The sequence below is a fragment of the Scophthalmus maximus genome, chromosome 1 (assembly GCF_022379125.1).
Source record: "Scophthalmus maximus strain ysfricsl-2021 chromosome 1, ASM2237912v1, whole genome shotgun sequence".
Lineage (NCBI taxonomy): Eukaryota > Metazoa > Chordata > Actinopteri > Pleuronectiformes > Scophthalmidae > Scophthalmus > Scophthalmus maximus.
The window spans coordinates 22561796-22577998 of NC_061515.1; the positions used below are offsets into that span (position 1 = coordinate 22561796).

Below are 16203 nucleotides of genomic sequence, written 5' to 3' on the forward strand. Positions count from 1 at the left end.
GATGCAAAGTCAGTGGCTAGGGCACATCTGTTTGCAATTTGCATGAAAAGACAAGAGAGTCATTTTTTTTTCATCCTTCTTGAAGTTTTATGCTCTCTGCTTCACACAAAATGAAAGATGTTAAACATCCCAGAAGTGTAGCTGTGGCTGATGGAGTTACAGTGAGGGGAACCACCAAAGTATCCCAAAAGCCACAAATATCAGCGCTGTGAACAAAGTCAGTATGATTCATCCTCTTGGGACCAAGAAGATCTGAACCAAATTCCATGGCCATCCATCAAAACATAGCTGCGATGTTTCAGTCAGGACCAAAGTGTTGGACCGACTGACTCACAGATTTACAGAGTGTGAGGGAAATAAATAATTTTATTGTTGTTATTACAAAAAGGACATATGGGCGCGCTGGTTTACAGAGGCGGACTGATCCGCAGAAACTAGCTCTTCGCTGTCAGCTCGAATTAGCCTCCTGTCATGTCAGAGGAGCACAAGTCGTTTCTCATTTCCTGAGGAAACATATGAGTGCGGAGGCTAAATCCTCCTCCATCTCCTACTTTCATCTCCCACGGATTGCATGTACACTTAAGGGTCTCTCTGCGAGCTTGACGTATTTCGAATATGTCTTCTAGGAAACAACCTTTCTGCCGTAACGCGAGGACCACCAGAGTTTACGACCCTGAGATGACTTGGCAGCGACGCCCAGATCCTGACTGGGGTGTCTCTCGTTTCGCCGAGGAGCCTCGATGAGATTTCCCAGCTACTCCTTTTCCTTCCTGTGAACCCCTCCAACCCCACCTCACCGACGCCCATTCAAAAACACTTAAAGGAACACTGGGAAAAGGATCATGAGAAAGGATCAGACTATCAACCTGAATTATTGTCGCTGGCATGAAAGTGCAGGGGCTGAGAAAAAAAAATAAGTAATTCTGACAATTGAGGGAAAGCCATAAAGTTTGCTGGTTATTTTGTTGGGATACCGCAGCCACTAATCATATGGTTTGCGTGTACAGTGATCAGTTTATTGTGGGAAACTATATTCCATGACTGTCTATTGGTATTTTGGGCCCATTTTCCACGTCTGCTAGCCAGATCACTCGTTGCCATATCCGTGACTCCACAGAGAACGTGTCACCTGAACTTGCAGCTTATCTCGGCTTTATGGAGCTTCGTGGCGGGCTCCAGTTACTTGTCTGGCCACCACTTTACTGATTTTGTTGAGTCTCGTTGTCTCATTGCGTCAAGTTTCTGTGCTTTCAGACGGTTTTGGAAAAAGAACTAGAAATTAAACCCACCGGTGGCCATATGGGGCCTTTAGCTGAAGTAAAAACAATTTCCTTCATGTGTTGATTGAGACCAGAAACAGAGCTAACAGAGAGGGAATATTGGACTTTGTTAAGTAAATTCATATGCATGTCTTTCAAAAAAATTACTGGTATGCTATGCTTGGTGAGTCAGTCTGTATTTCCTCTGAATTCTCCTTTCGGCTCCACTCAGCGATTATTGAATTGATCACAATCAGGTCGTTTTATGCCTGAAACCAAAAACAGATTCTGTTGAATATTTTTTCCTCAAAAAAACCCCCCAATTTAGGTGAATTTTTGTTCACGACATGTTTGGTAAGTCAAATACATTTGTGTGAACTGTCATTATCAGACCTGGATTTGGCGAACTGTGGCTGAAAGTCTTCGATTCCCCTCGCATCAACCTGAAATCACAAACCAATCACACCCTTCTAATCACGCACGTGCACATGGGGGGAAAAAAAGAATTAGTTGCACTTGAAAATGATAGTTAATCCCTTCATAAGGGTGGTGCCTCTCTCTCTCTCTCTCTCTCTCTCTCTCTCTTTCCACACAAACACACACACACTGACACACACACCCCTCCTCCACTGGCGGAGGTCGCAGCCGATCGAAAGGGAAATGGACCGCTTCAACATCCCACCTTTTTTCCCCCCAGATCCTGGGAGGAGCCTGGGCCTGGTGGCAGCGGGGAGAACAATGGCAGGAAACTGGGAGAGGAGCGAGGGAGTTCCTGTTGGCAGGATGATGCCGAAGACAAGAGCAGCGGCGCGCCTTCGCACAAGTGGACACTGGCCCGCTGCCCTGGCCAAGTAGGAACTGAGCTCTTTAAAACTGACGAGGAGCTTATTGTTTGAGATGTCTTTTGAAGAGTTTGAGTCCGAATGTCTGAGAACAGAAGGGAAGGAGTCTTGGGCCAGAGATGCACTTGCTGTTCAGTTAGACCCCTTAAATCAACAGTGTTGTGACAATGGCGAGTATTTGCCCATATGCGTATCGTTTCTTGCCAACACGTCGCCCTTAATTGTCTGAGGACATGTACAACCTGATGCACTAAATGGACGCAGGATAAGCGAGGCAGCCATGATGCACAATGCGTACCTAATGGCAAGTAGCCTTAGATGTGGCGGCACAGGGGTTGCTATGGTTGCTCTAAGTTGCCCGTAGAGTGTGTGTGTGTGTGTGTGTGTGTGTGTGTGTGTGTGTGTGTGTGTGTGTGTTTGAGAGAGAGAGAACGTGAAAGGGTTGTTTGTCTCTATATGTCAGTCCTGTGATAGATTGAGTGACCTGCCCAGGGTGTACTACCACAAATCTCATCTCAAAGTCATCTGGGTTCCGTAAACGTCCATCTCCCGACCTTTGGCGCGGGAGACGGTTGGGTGGTCCAGTTCGGATTTCATCCTTCTATGGCACTATAGACTGTTCACGTTACAGCGCTTTACTTAGTGCAAAATGTCTATTTTAGGTATTTTATATGGTCTATTGGTGAAGTATCATTGATCACTTTGAGGGGGGGATACATTTTTTTCGGCCTCAGCCCCCCCAACAGCCCTAAAAGCAAAAGAGGTATGGGATGACAACTTGGACACACCACTCTCTCTTCACCCTCATTTCCTGTCCGTATCTCCACCAGTGCTATCAATAAAAGCAAACATGTCAAAGAAAGAGAAGAAACAAGAATCATCGGAGATGGCAACAATATTGAAATATTTAAAATCCCTGATATAATAGTATCAAGATGAATATATTTGTATGAAGTGGTGAAAGATGATGGAGGTCCCCTATCTGTAGGCTACTAAAGAAGTCCACGAGGAATATTTTATTTTAATAAAGTGGTCCCAGACCCAGAGCAGTATTCTGTCAGGGGTCTTCCCTGCTGTAGCTACGCCCCTGGCTCGCTTCCCTGGAAATGAACTCTTCACATGATTTGGTCACACATTTGATCATGACGTCCCGCCATTAAACACCAAAGTAAAAGGCGACCACGCGTTGACATCACTGCGTGATGAGCTGCTCAGATAATTCATGACCTCGCTGCGCAGCGGTCCAAACGGGGCCGCCCAGCGAGCCCGCAGGCTTCCTGCGGTCCCACCCAGGCCCGGGTCACATCCATACACCCGGGGCCACATTGCTCACCCCAACCCTTCTACCGTGCGCCCTCCACACCCTCGAGCACAGCCAAGAAGTCATTCCATTGTTCTCAAGAGTGAGACATCCCCACACACAAGTGGCCAGATCACGCTATTAGCCAGATGTGTGTCTGGAATGTGTATCAAAGCATTGTTTTAAGAGCATTAACCAGAAAAAATTGTGCAAACAGGGAAGCTTTCTGCCGAAGCGGAGTTACTGGGAATGGATGAAGCATATTGCATCACATAGTGGACTACATGACTTGCAGTGATGTGCTCCTAAATGAAAATAATGTACAAAGTACACTTTTCGCCGTCTAAATACAATGCAGTTATTCATATTTTGCACCTGGATGTGCGTCATATTACACAGTCACACACAGTCAGATATATTGTAATGTACAAACACATGCACTCTTCAATACCTGATTCACAATCATCTCTTCAGCAGTTTGGTGTACAAAGCGAAACTCAGTGAACGTCGACTTGAAGCAAATGCTGCTTGTCTTAAACTTGACTCCTTCTGATTAAAAAAAAATATTTGTAAAGCCACAACTCACATAGGGGCTGTTTTGGTTTTTGTCCTCACAGAAAGTCTGTGTCACAGACCGGGGGAGAATTTACCAGGCAGCAAAGCAAAGGTCTCAGAAAACAACATCTTTAAGATGCATTATAGCAAATGTAGCATCCAGATTTGTTTAAGCTTGGCCCAAAACGGAAACCAAAATCACAGCAGCAGCAGCATCTGCTTTTCTAAAAATGTACATGTTTTCAAATAGTTATCCACGAAGGTGTTGAATCAAGAGCAATCGGAATCGATTGTAGTTTTTTGATCTTTTCACCTTCATCCAAGAGGCCTCTTCGTCTCTAACTAAGTTGTGGTGAATCCCAGGTGTTAACCTCTTTGGGGTGAGTGCGCAGTGTTAATGTTCCAGACTGTTTGAATGACCGTCGGTGAAACTGAACTTCACCAAACAAAAAAACCCACCTTGTTAAAGCAGTTTGAAGGAGGCCGTTGAAACAGTCCGGAGCATCGACAAGCCCCGCCCACGCCCCCCAGAGGTTAAATACCTGGCATTCACCGCAACTCAGTTTGAGCCGAAGAAGACTCTTTGATGAAGATCTTCAAGAATCTTCAACCAAGTCCAGCTGCTCCTGATTCCACACCCTCGTGGATTGCTCTGTGTTACACTAGTTCATAATGGTCCGTGTGACACTCTGGAGAAATGATTGCAGATTGGTGGCAAATTAAAGCTAAATATGACCATGATGTGGAAAAGAAGATTATTTCAGATACCTGTTTGAAGGTTTGTACCACCGTGCAGCGGAGCGCACGTGGCATCACTGTGTCTCTATTCTCGACATGTGTTCGAAACAAACACACCGAGCTGCCACACTGCCACACATCTGGACACAAGGCAATCGGCTAAAGTGTTTTAAGTTTCGGTGTGGAAGCATGCGGAAGTCCGAGGCAGTAAACAAGTGTTAGTCACGAGGGTCGAGGAAGTGTTTGCTGCCAGCACACAAGGGGCCGCGACGGATCAAGAGTTCAATGGCAATGTATTCTTAGAAACAGGAAAGCCTGCAATGCATCCACTGGTCTGGATTTCCACCGAGGTAAATAGAGGGAGGTGGGGTTTTGTCAGATTGCATCGCGATATAGGTAAACAACAAAAACATCTCCGCTCGGAGCCTTCACGGTGTTACCTGCAAGTGTTCTGCATTTGCACATCTCGTTTCAAAGGAAACGTGTGCCATCCCAACGCGGACAGGATACCACGCCATCGCTCATGCCGATGCAACAGGATGCATGCTAGAAGTTTGGTGCTCTGCACAAAATCCCATGGGAAGGGATGTCGTCATGATTGCCTCGTCGACGGCAAAAGCATTGTCCACGAAACCACAGATACCAGAGTCCTCGGCCGATTACGGTCATGACTACGGCAGGCGCACAATGTAGCGAAAATATTACAAGTGTCCGCACATGCTTTTGATCGCCGTGCGCTGTTGGCAGATGGACGTCTTTGTGGCAGCGTCTATGTGTTTCAAACATGACAAATGATGCACCGCAGAGGAAAGATACAGCACCTTTCCTCTGGGACTTCCTCGTTGAACCTGTCCGCATGTTCTGGACGAGGAACAGACACTCGCACGCCCTTCTTTGTCTGGAAACAATATTCGTTTCAGTGAGAAACATTTTCTCAGGTCAGACAAGGAAATCCCACCCTTAATTAAATATGATGGGGGAATATATATATATATATACACACACATGTTGTCTTTGTGGGGAATGAAACAGATTCATTTTAAAACTGCACCATTTAGAAAAAAACACTCTTTAGACTTTAACATGAATAAAACATTTGAATATAGCGACTCTTTGTGTTGAATTTCCGTTAAAACACTATTTTTATTTACAGCATTATTATTTCAGTATAAACAAGCATCATCGCGACCATCACGTAAAAAAAATGACGAGTGGAAACACACATCTGTGTTTTATATACACACACTTTTTTACGACCAGGGTTGATCCTTGACATTGGTAGAGAGAGAAAATAAAAGTATCTGTAATAAAATACTGTACTTCCTTGTGCTGAAGAAGGCACGAGGAGAATAGGCTGAAAGCTCGAGATTGAACCATGAATTTAGAAGCTTTCGGTACACACACACACACAGACACACACACACACACATACACACACACACACATAGTGGCATGTATGCGGACAAACAATCTTTTTCTCTTCAATCATCAAAAAGTCAGTGCAGAATCATGTTCTCATCCAATCTTGTGAATTGTTATATTGCACATACAGTATTATGAATAGCAGAGATATGATGTGATTCTGTGAACAATGAAAGAAAAAATAATACTTCAAACATTATGGCTAATGATACTGGCTATTTCACTGTCTTCCTAGTGTCCTCATCTAACTCTCGGCAAGGAAGCGGATAAGTGCGTTTCCTAAATTTCCCAAACTATTATTTTTCAGTGGATTTTGATTGATTCGCGACATTACAAATAAGTTATATGTAATGCAGTTGAAGGCTGAAACCAGCAGCTCTTCAATCAAGTCCAGAGATGAGAGACATTGCAGTATCATGTATTACTTATAAGTTGTTCAATAGAAGTCAGTTCCTGCTGATTTTTTCTTTCCTGGACGCAAAGCAATCTTTGGAGGATGTAAAAACATGTAGCGTGACATTTTATACTCTTCATGGATTATAATCAAACAAGCGGCGGACTACGTGACTTGCAGTGATGTGCTCCTAAATTCAAAAAATATAAAAGTACACTTTTGGCAGTCTAAATACAATGCAGTGATTCATATTTTGCACCGTGATATGTGTCATATTCGAACACAGTCAGATATATTGTGATGTACAAACACATCCACTCTTCACTACCTGATTGACAATCATCTCTCCAGCAGTTTTGTGGACAAAGCGAAAGTCAGTGAACGTCAACTTAAAGCAAATGCTACTGCTGTAAAACTGTTTACTTGTTTAATTTAGCAAAAATTAATGTTTCATAAATATAGCAAACACAATTCAAAATTTGTCTCGAAGAAGTGGCTGAAGCTGAAACGTCATTTAGCATGCTGTAGCAAGCGGTTTATTTCTTATTTTGGTCCAGTTTTGTTGCGACATACCACAGAAATCGTGGCGCGTCATTCCTTTGTACTTTCCCGAAGGTATGCGCGGGTCTTTGGACAAGCCTCATCTTCGTTATTTAAGCTGACTCCAAACGAATGTGCCTCCGACCCACTAACCAAGGACATTATTACTGAAGAAGATCGTTCTGCTGCAGAGTCACGTGCAGACAATCACAACGCCTGTCTTTGCGAGGTCGTGGCAGAACAGGACAGCTCCCCAAGTTTACTCCACATGAATCAGAAACGCATTAATTCCTTGTATTGAAGCCGCATATTGAGGCTGTTCGATTCACATGGTCTTCAGCCCCTTTGGATATATTTGTTGGATCGTTGGTCCCACACTTCTTCTGCATGGGTACGATGAGTGAGAATTTAAAAAAAAAAAGAATAAAAATGTGTGAGTGGTAGTAGCATAGCTCCCCCCAAAAACAGAAAGGGAAAAAAAAAATCTTCTGAACATGGGAAAAGATCTCGGGTGATGAGGGCCAGCAGCTTCACACGAAAGGGCTGTCCGATCGGAATATGTCAGAGTAGCTCTTGCTGTTCATGTGCTCCGTGTGGCTTTCGATGCTGTAGCAGCGGTGGACCTCTGTGAGGGACGACGCCACGTAGGAGGCCGAGCGGAAGAAGTCGGCGTTGGCGAATGTGCCGGCGAACTGCATCCGCTGCTGATTCCAGTGTCTCCGCAGAACGCTCTGGACCTGACAAAAAATTTAAGGTTGTGAGGAGGACGGCAGCGCGGCATACAGGTCAAAAAGGTCACATTGTTGATATTCTATTATGACCTTTGACAAATTAAAATGGACTTTGCGTGTTTGGCCGCAGAGCTTGGATTGGGGGGCTGCGAGTATTTGGTTCCTCAGGTGAGAGGAACTTCATCCTTTTTTGAGCCTTGAGGAAACCGAAAGCTACAATGTGTAATATTTAGAAGAACTTATTAACAGAAATCGAATATATTTTCCATGACTATGTGTTTATATATAAAAAAAAAGTAAACCACCAGTCCCAAAATTAGAGCCAAACTCTTCTACTTTGAACCATATCCTCACAATTTGTGAAACCTTTGCTCCGGGCAAGCGTCTATATTTGATTCGAGAGTTTTGCAGTTGAGTGCCAAGTGTGAGCAGGGTCAGTGTCGTCACTTACAGCCATATGAACTCTTACATTCTCCCCCTGAAACACACTTGGCCACCCGGCTGCACAAAGAATGAGACCTCGAGGAACAGCGGCGTCATGTTTATATTTAATATGCACTATTTTTGACTCTTATATTGAGAATGACAAGATTTTAGCTTGAACGGAAATACTGAGTCAAGACTGCAATCGTGGTGTTTAAAGCAAAATTACTCACCTCCCCGTTGAAGAAGCAGAATATTGTAGAAACCAAGAGACCCTGTATGTGGGGGGGGGGGGGGGGGGGGGGGGGTAGATTTGATTAGAGGGATGGAAATCTGCCGCAGAAGTTCATAATGTGTTGTGTTTCCAGCCTGAAGCAACTGCAAAATTCCTGAAGATATTCTCACTGTAGGTACCGACCTGGTAATGCATGAAGATCTCCATGATGTATATGTAGATCTCGGTGGCCCAGTGTTCCTGGGGCTTGTAGGGGAACAGGACGAACTGGATGCCGAGCAGCGGGATGAGGATGAGGGTGGCCCTCACCGCTCGCATGTACAGGCTGGACTCGGCCTGGTGCGTCACCCTCAGCTTGGTGATGAGAATGCGCACGATGTTCAGCAGGAAGAAGAGGTTCACCTGGAGTCGCAGAAGGTCAAAAACACGGCAGGACACGCTTTGTTTTACTAACCACACTTAATGAACGTATGATTTTCCTTGCAGCTTGGTTCCAGACAATCAGAATTGCCACACAGATCTCTCATTATCAGGCTACTGAAATCGTGCAGCATCCAACCAAATGGTACAGTGGCGGTCAGCGCCATGCTTACCACCAGCGCGGCACACATGGGGCCGTGGATAATGTACAGCAAGGAAGTAGGGCTGACCCAACATCTGTGAAAGCATGGGTCAGATCAGATCTCGGCAGTGCCATGTGGAAATAGAAATTACACTTCCTTGAAATGATCATGTGTGGACATGGAGATCAAGAGGTCTTACTTGTCATTGTAGTAGAAGTGGCGCGCTATGGAGTATATCACCGCCGGCACCAGCGGAAAACCTGCCGAATCAAGTCGGAACATTTGTGATATTTGAGTGGTTAAGACATGACGTGAAGATGTGCACAGTGGCGCGTTTGCATGAATCCTTACTCACCCCAGCCCAGCATGAAATACCATATGAGGTGTTGCTTTTCCGCAAACACGGCCACGACGATGAGCGTGTGCAGGTAAATCCCCTCGCAGAGCATCCAGAAGTAGTTGCAGCTCAGCAGGTACATGTGGACGAACATGACGAGCTTACAGCTCGCCTGGAGGGGAGGGGGGAGAAAAGGTTCAAATCTCTGAAAAAAACGCAAATGCGATTACCGGATTAGGACTCCGAGTGGACTCACGGAATCTCTGCTCGTGTGACCCTGTTTCTCCGTCACAGTGTTCAGCAGGACGACGGTGATGACCGAGTTCAGCACGAACGAGAGGAAGAGGTTTTTGTGGAGGGTAATTCTCTGGCAGCTCAGACTCCTGGGGCGGGGGGCAGCAGGAGAAGAGAGAGGAGGCACGATAAGGACACATTGCCTAAATATTCACATTTCATCACCTTGATGTGGTCAGTTTTTCTGGAGGACGTGTTGAATATATGGACCAAAATCCAATTTATTGAGATCGCAGATAGAGTAAGGTGAAGGGAATGCAGGAGCTCATTACGTGGTGCAGACTATATTCTCCACACTCACATTTGATTTGCTCTATCCACAAGGATGGAAAAAAAGTAAATCCACCCTTGGATGAATGGGGAGACAGACGTCTTGATTTACTTGTGTGTTTTCTGCTCTGTATTTTAGCATTCACGCTCATCCTTATCAACCGTAAGCTCTATGTGTGGCAAACAAACAGACACATGAGAGTGAAAGATCCATGCACTTACTTGAAATAGAAGAATATTCCCAATGAAACGAGCAAAGACACCAGGGACAGTCCTTGACCGATCATAACCAGGTAGAAGTGCGACATCGCCGCCTGCAACCAAAATGAGTGCAGCTTTACGTTCGCTACTGCAAATACGCAGGCAATAAGGCCGAGGTGATATTTTTCTTTTCTTTTTGTCCCTCTCACCGCCGTGTGATGTGTGGTGCTGCCTTTGCAGTTGGTGAAGTTGGTCCATGTCCTCTTGCTGTCTGGGTGGAGTCCCCACTCGCCCGTCTCCGAGCAGACTTTGGATGCCACCGCTGTCGACGAGGATTTGAAATTGGCAGGGCGAAAAAGTGAAAAAAGCGCCGCAGAGATATAGAATATTGATTAACCATTTAAAACTTGTGGGAGAGATTTTTTCATTCAACACCAATATTACTTTCATGTCTGTACGTAGGATGAAGGATGAAGGCAGAGGGCAAATTGGCTTAGCATAGCACACAACCCTGAGGTTACAAATTTACATTTCTGTTTTCACATCAGCATTGTTTAAGTTCCGCGTCTGTAAAAATTATACAAACTTGTTTCGCATTAACATTATTTTTCTAAGTAAAGCAAAGCTAACTATGTCCAATGCATAGGCATGAGAGTGGTTGATATTATTGTCTATAAGTCGGCCTGTATCCCAAAATGTTGGATATTCCCTTATATTTAAAGGAAAACTCGGTAGGTTTTGGTTTGATACTCATATGCAACAGACAACAAGTTTGGCAGCGATGGAACTTGCAGAAAGTTTCCATTGGAGAATATATTCGGGTCGTTTTACACTTTGAGCCGCCGGATGTCCAAAATCATTTTGCTACTGAGAAATTCACCATTAGAGTCAAAGTCTGTGAAGTAGTCTGGGCAGCTCTGCTCGGTTGTGAGGCCGGCTTCAGTTTCATCCCAGCACAGCCATCCATCCCATGTTGTGTTGCACACTGGTCCTGTGGACAGCAAAGGATGCATATATATATAGAGAGAGAGACTCAATGTTGGTATGAAAAAAAAACTACTCTCCAGCCTATATGACATACACTCTCATCACCTATTGTTTTTGACGGGCGGTGCGACTGCCTGATGATCCGCTGGAAGCATTCGTACTGGGCCGTGGTGATTTGGTTCCGCGTGGACTGAGGTTCTCCGTGGTTCACGTGCTCTTGGTAATTGTCTTCAGGGCTCGCCGCCACCAGCAGCTGAGATTATTGTAAGTGTACAGCATGCAGACACACACAGACACACACACACACAGATGCACAGACATACAAAGTGAGAAGGATGCAACTGTCAAAGAACCCTCTTTGACAGTTAAAGGAAAACTCGGTAGGTTAACTATGACGAATCCCAGCATCATTTGAAGCAAGAAAAATGTTTTCTGGAGTTGCGTGTGAACGTATCACTATGCTGTTGCATTATGGGAAAGTGTAAGAAGAGTTTTGACTCATATCAGCACCTAAAACGTGTGTGTATTTCAGGCTAAGCTGCATTGTTTTTAAACAATTTTGAAATACAAAAACCTTAACAACTATAAAGAACCATGGACTACGGTGGAATGAAATAATACATATCATACTCGACATAAAGACCTCCACATTATCAGATGCAGTGGTTACCTTGTTGAAAGAGCACAACACCAGGAGGAACGTGGCACAGTTCAGGTCCATCCGTGCTCTGATCTTCACGTTGAGTTTAGAAAAACAAAAGAGTGGAAATGCAAATCAATACTTTGTTGTCAAAAATACACTGTTCCAGAAAAAGACATACACGAGGCGAAGCCAAATGCCAGGATGCAGTGGCGGAGTTCATCAGTCCAAATGTTATTTTTATGTTTCACCGAATGTTATTTTTACACGGGTGAAAAAATAAATAATTCATCACCATCCCAAATAGGTCCCCCCCCCCAGAGCTCGATAAGAATAATGTTTCCTGACTTTGCAGCCGCTGCGAACATGAGCCAACGCTTGCCGTGTTGACAGGGAGCTGGATTCAACCTCGACCGGTTCACGTGCACCGCACCGTCACACCCACACTATCTGAAATGGGTCATTTATTCAGTGTTTACAATATTTCTTACAGTCTCATGTTTAAAAAATGATTTAAAATGACTGCGTTTTACACTTTTGAGATGCTGGTATTATATATATAAGAGGCTAAACGTCCTTGAATTAGAACCTTTATGTTTTCAGTTAGTTTTATACACAGCCCCTGCTTCAGTTCCATTTGACTAAATGAAAGGAAAAAAAGCTGATTACTGAAACAACATGTAACTCTTACTTAAAAGTTAAACAATTATTGTTTACCATTTAAATGCTGAATTCTCTTACTTTTGCTCTAATAAAGAATGTAAAACCGACATTGAATCTTTTGCTCCAAAACTTTTCATATGCAACTCTGTGCTCCAAACCCATGCATTTTTTTTTTTTTTTTAAATTTGTGATAGCAGGTTCCTCCTTTTTGTAGACTGGGGGTTAAACATGTGGCCTTTTGCTTCCTCTGTTCTCCACGGCTTCCTTCCTGCATGCTTATTATGCACGTAGAGAAAGTTTTAACCAAGGTGTAACCAGAAGACGAGCGTTTGCCCTCCAAACTCACTCACGAACAGTGCTTATTATAATAACAATAGTGATAATACACATTCAGTGGAATCGCGGAAGAAGAAGTGTGGGGGAATAAATACTGTGAGTTACATATTTCCAATCCCATCTGTGAGGAGACAGATGTGTCCACAGATTCTGTCCCTGCTTTGAATGGAGAGGCGTGGGAGCCACAGCAATAAGAGTTGTGATGGAGATATAATCATGGTGCCAACATCACTCATCTGGAATATTGTATGAATTCAATTACATTTACTATTTTCCAGGAGGATTAAATGAGTTCCTATCAATATATTTCTCTCACGTGGTTGCGGATGTCATTAAAAGGTGCAATTGCCGGCGATTAACTTTTAACATGCAGCCCAATTGGAAAAATTGGTCGACAAAGCAGTCAATATGACAATATGCTAAAAAGTAGCTAATTAGATAAGCAAAATTTATTAAGAATAACAGAGACTGGATATTTTTTGCATTATTACATAGGATGAACATTGGCTGTTGGTGTTGGTTTAGTGTTCAATTTACATTCGGAAATGATTGAGGATCTATTTTGAGTGCAATGCAGCGCTGTGGGTGAGGAGTTCCTCACATTCATCCGCCCAGTTCACCTTGAATATTATTTTAAAAAATGAAAAAAACTTGACATGTTTGATTTCTTAAGAACTCGGCAGTGCCTGAGATCGTGTGCGCTTCGGAAGCCAAATGTGATGCGCGCTCATGCACCTAAAAATGGTACAGGATACTCATGACCGAGGTTTTTTGAACTACAAGGTTTTGCTCGTACCGAAATACACTCAAAAGTTCACGGAATTCAAATGTCTGTGCGGCAACGGAAGGTCTCATGTGACTACAGCGTGCTAAGCCAAGTCCATGGAGAAAGTGATGTGATTTCCACGTGTGGCAGGCGAGCTGTCAGCCTGCACGGTGCCAGCTTTACTTTCCTCTGGCCAGGTAGAACTCCTCCCACGCTCTCTCGCTCAGCCAGGCAAACACCTGGAGACGATTGTGCGAGTGAGTATAAGTGGACCTCAGTGCTCACCCTGCTCTCTTTTGGCTCGCTGTGGTTGGGGAGCAGGTTCATCCCCCTTAAAGGAATGTTTCATGCCGTGTACGTTGACTGACTGGAATACTTATAGGTACTTTTGTTGAGTGTCATCTGTTTCTTTTCCTGCAGGCAGTGTGAGCAGCTTTAAGCTTGGGCCCTGTAGGCCAGAGACCGTCAGGAAGCCGAGGCCCGTCCGTTTCCTTGAGATCTGTTAGTTTTATGTATATTTTGTGCATTATATTCATATGATGTCTATTCATCATGTTTTTAATGACTTTTACCTTGTACCACAGTACCTGGCGTGTCCTGTGGGTTGGGCCAGCAGTGACAGGAGCCAGATCTGATGTACAGAGACTTAACAGCTCGTCTTTTTCATTTCAGGGTGCTCCTAGCCATTGCTGTTGTGCTTGTTTAGTGTCACCGCTGCAGTATTTTAACTATTGCCTGTACATTTATAATGTCGATTCCCACTGCTGGGGGTCGCAAGGGTTTTTTTTTTTTTTTTTTGAGTCTTTTCATGTTCTTCCCACCTCAACCACTACCATAGCTTAATGTGTCCTGGCCAGACAAACCGGGTGGTGTACAAACGCTTCACCTTTTCATTGCATGCCTTGGTGAGAGGAGAAACTGCACTTTATTGGTACTGGCAATATTATATCGCTTGCTGTGTCTTCAGGTGGTGGGATCCAAGTGTGCATGTGTTTGTGGCATATCCAGGTTCCTGGGAACACCAGTTACCCATGAGTGGTCTGGCTCACAGCCTCCGAGGTGTATTTTTTTTTTGCCTTTTATCTGTTCTAATGTGTAAATGAATCCCTTTTGTGATGAACGTACACATAAAACCAACAGTCCTTGTTAAAATTCAAGTCTCTCTCATTCTGTGGGGGACCCACTCTAGCCTCTTGTTTTCCTAGTTCAAGTTCTGTAGTCTGATTTCTGTTAAAGCATCATTATATTCTCTGAAAATGTCCTTCAAGTCAACTTGTAGCACTGATACTGATTCTGACTTTGTGCAGTCAGTCATTGTGCAATAGAGCAGTGACAGATTCCCCAAATGGGCTTCTCATTTGGAATTAAAAAAAATATATATAATCTGGTCACACAGAACAACACAACTTCATTCATTTCCATCTCCGCTGGCTGTTAATTTAGGAAATCTTCGTCAGCGCGTAAGATTAATATCTTCTCGAACACACCCAAAGACGCACATTTGTGTCTCCCGGACGGCCCACCACGACACTAAATACCTCGCAGCGAAGTTACTCCCTTGCTGTGTGGGCCATCTGTCAGAACACGAAGATTCACACTCTTCCATGAGAGGGTTCCTTTATTAGAAACACATTGGTCTTGGAAAATTCCCTTGTGACTGCTTCATGTTGGCCTTGTGGGCAGCGTTTTGTTGTTAGGTGTGACAAATGTGCAAGTGGGATGAGAATATTCACCACGCTGGAACCCTTTTGCTTTTTAGTAAGTTGATGAAATCTGTAACTTATACTTGATGTATTATTAAAAAATAACATACTTTACACATGAAGGGCCTGGAGAATATAACTTGTTTTTGTGGAAAAAAGCAATAAGATCTGCAGATCCCTCTTTAAAATTGATTTAAAGAGACGGGTGCCTGTGCAGGAAATCAGTGCCCCTCTGAAGGTTATTACTCTTTCTTGAAGATTTATCATAAAATAAACCAATTTAAATTTTTTCCAGCTGCCCTCTTCCCACTGTAAAATGTATGTTATACATTAAAAGTTCCCCTGCAACACATAGCTTCAAGTATAAAATCCCATGTTCAATATATTTCTAAAAATAAACATTGTTTTCAAGATCGTGCATGGACAGTAAATCACAAAAACCTGTAAGTGCTGAAAAACAAGCAAGTATTAAAGAAACTTACCTTTTCAGGGGCAGGGAAAAAAAAGTAATAAGATAGTGTTGGCCAGTTCTCAAGGAATAATCCTTTTAGTCTGAGTTTACCTTTGCAGGGGGAGAAATAGTATTATTGTAATACTGTCTGTGATTTCATCAAGAGTAGTCCGTCAGTGTGTTTCACACCAGAGTCAGAAGCAACACTGAGCTGTGCTGACAAAAAAAAGAAAGAACTGAGTGCAGGGGCTGTGGGTGACATCACGTGCTTGTCGTTTTGTGGAGACATTCCTACACTGCAGCCCACATCGCAAAGTGTTATAACTTCTGATATGCCATTACATTTTATGACGTAAATTAATTATGCTAATTCAAAAAAAATATTGTGCTGACTTCACTGCGACTGGCATTCTGCTTCCTTAAAAGTAAGTTCCAATTTGTGCAGGATGTGCAGGATTATGGGGTGAATGTTGTCATTAATTGTAACCTTAAGGGTTCTGAATTCTGTAAACCATAAGCAGCCTAAATCTACTTTATGTTACAGAGTGTCCCC

The 16203-nt window shown here is 43.6% G+C and overlaps 1 protein-coding gene across 1 annotated transcript; it reads right to left on the reverse strand.

Moving 5' to 3' along the window:
* Positions 1-5812: 5812 nt before the first annotated feature.
* On the reverse strand, positions 5813-15883 carry calcrlb (calcitonin receptor-like b). Its single transcript, XM_035633020.2, has 13 exons — positions 15682-15883; positions 11762-11824; positions 11197-11344; positions 10985-11095; positions 10314-10426; positions 10126-10217; positions 9596-9722; positions 9358-9511; positions 9202-9262; positions 9033-9096; positions 8623-8841; positions 8438-8479; positions 5813-7787 (listed from the first exon to the last, which is right to left on the reverse strand). Exons 2-13 carry the CDS (start codon positions 11810-11812, stop codon positions 7581-7583), a joined length of 1389 nt encoding a protein of 462 aa, XP_035488913.2. The 5' UTR covers positions 11813-11824; positions 15682-15883; the 3' UTR covers positions 5813-7580.
* Between the last annotated feature and the right edge of the window lie 320 nt (positions 15884-16203).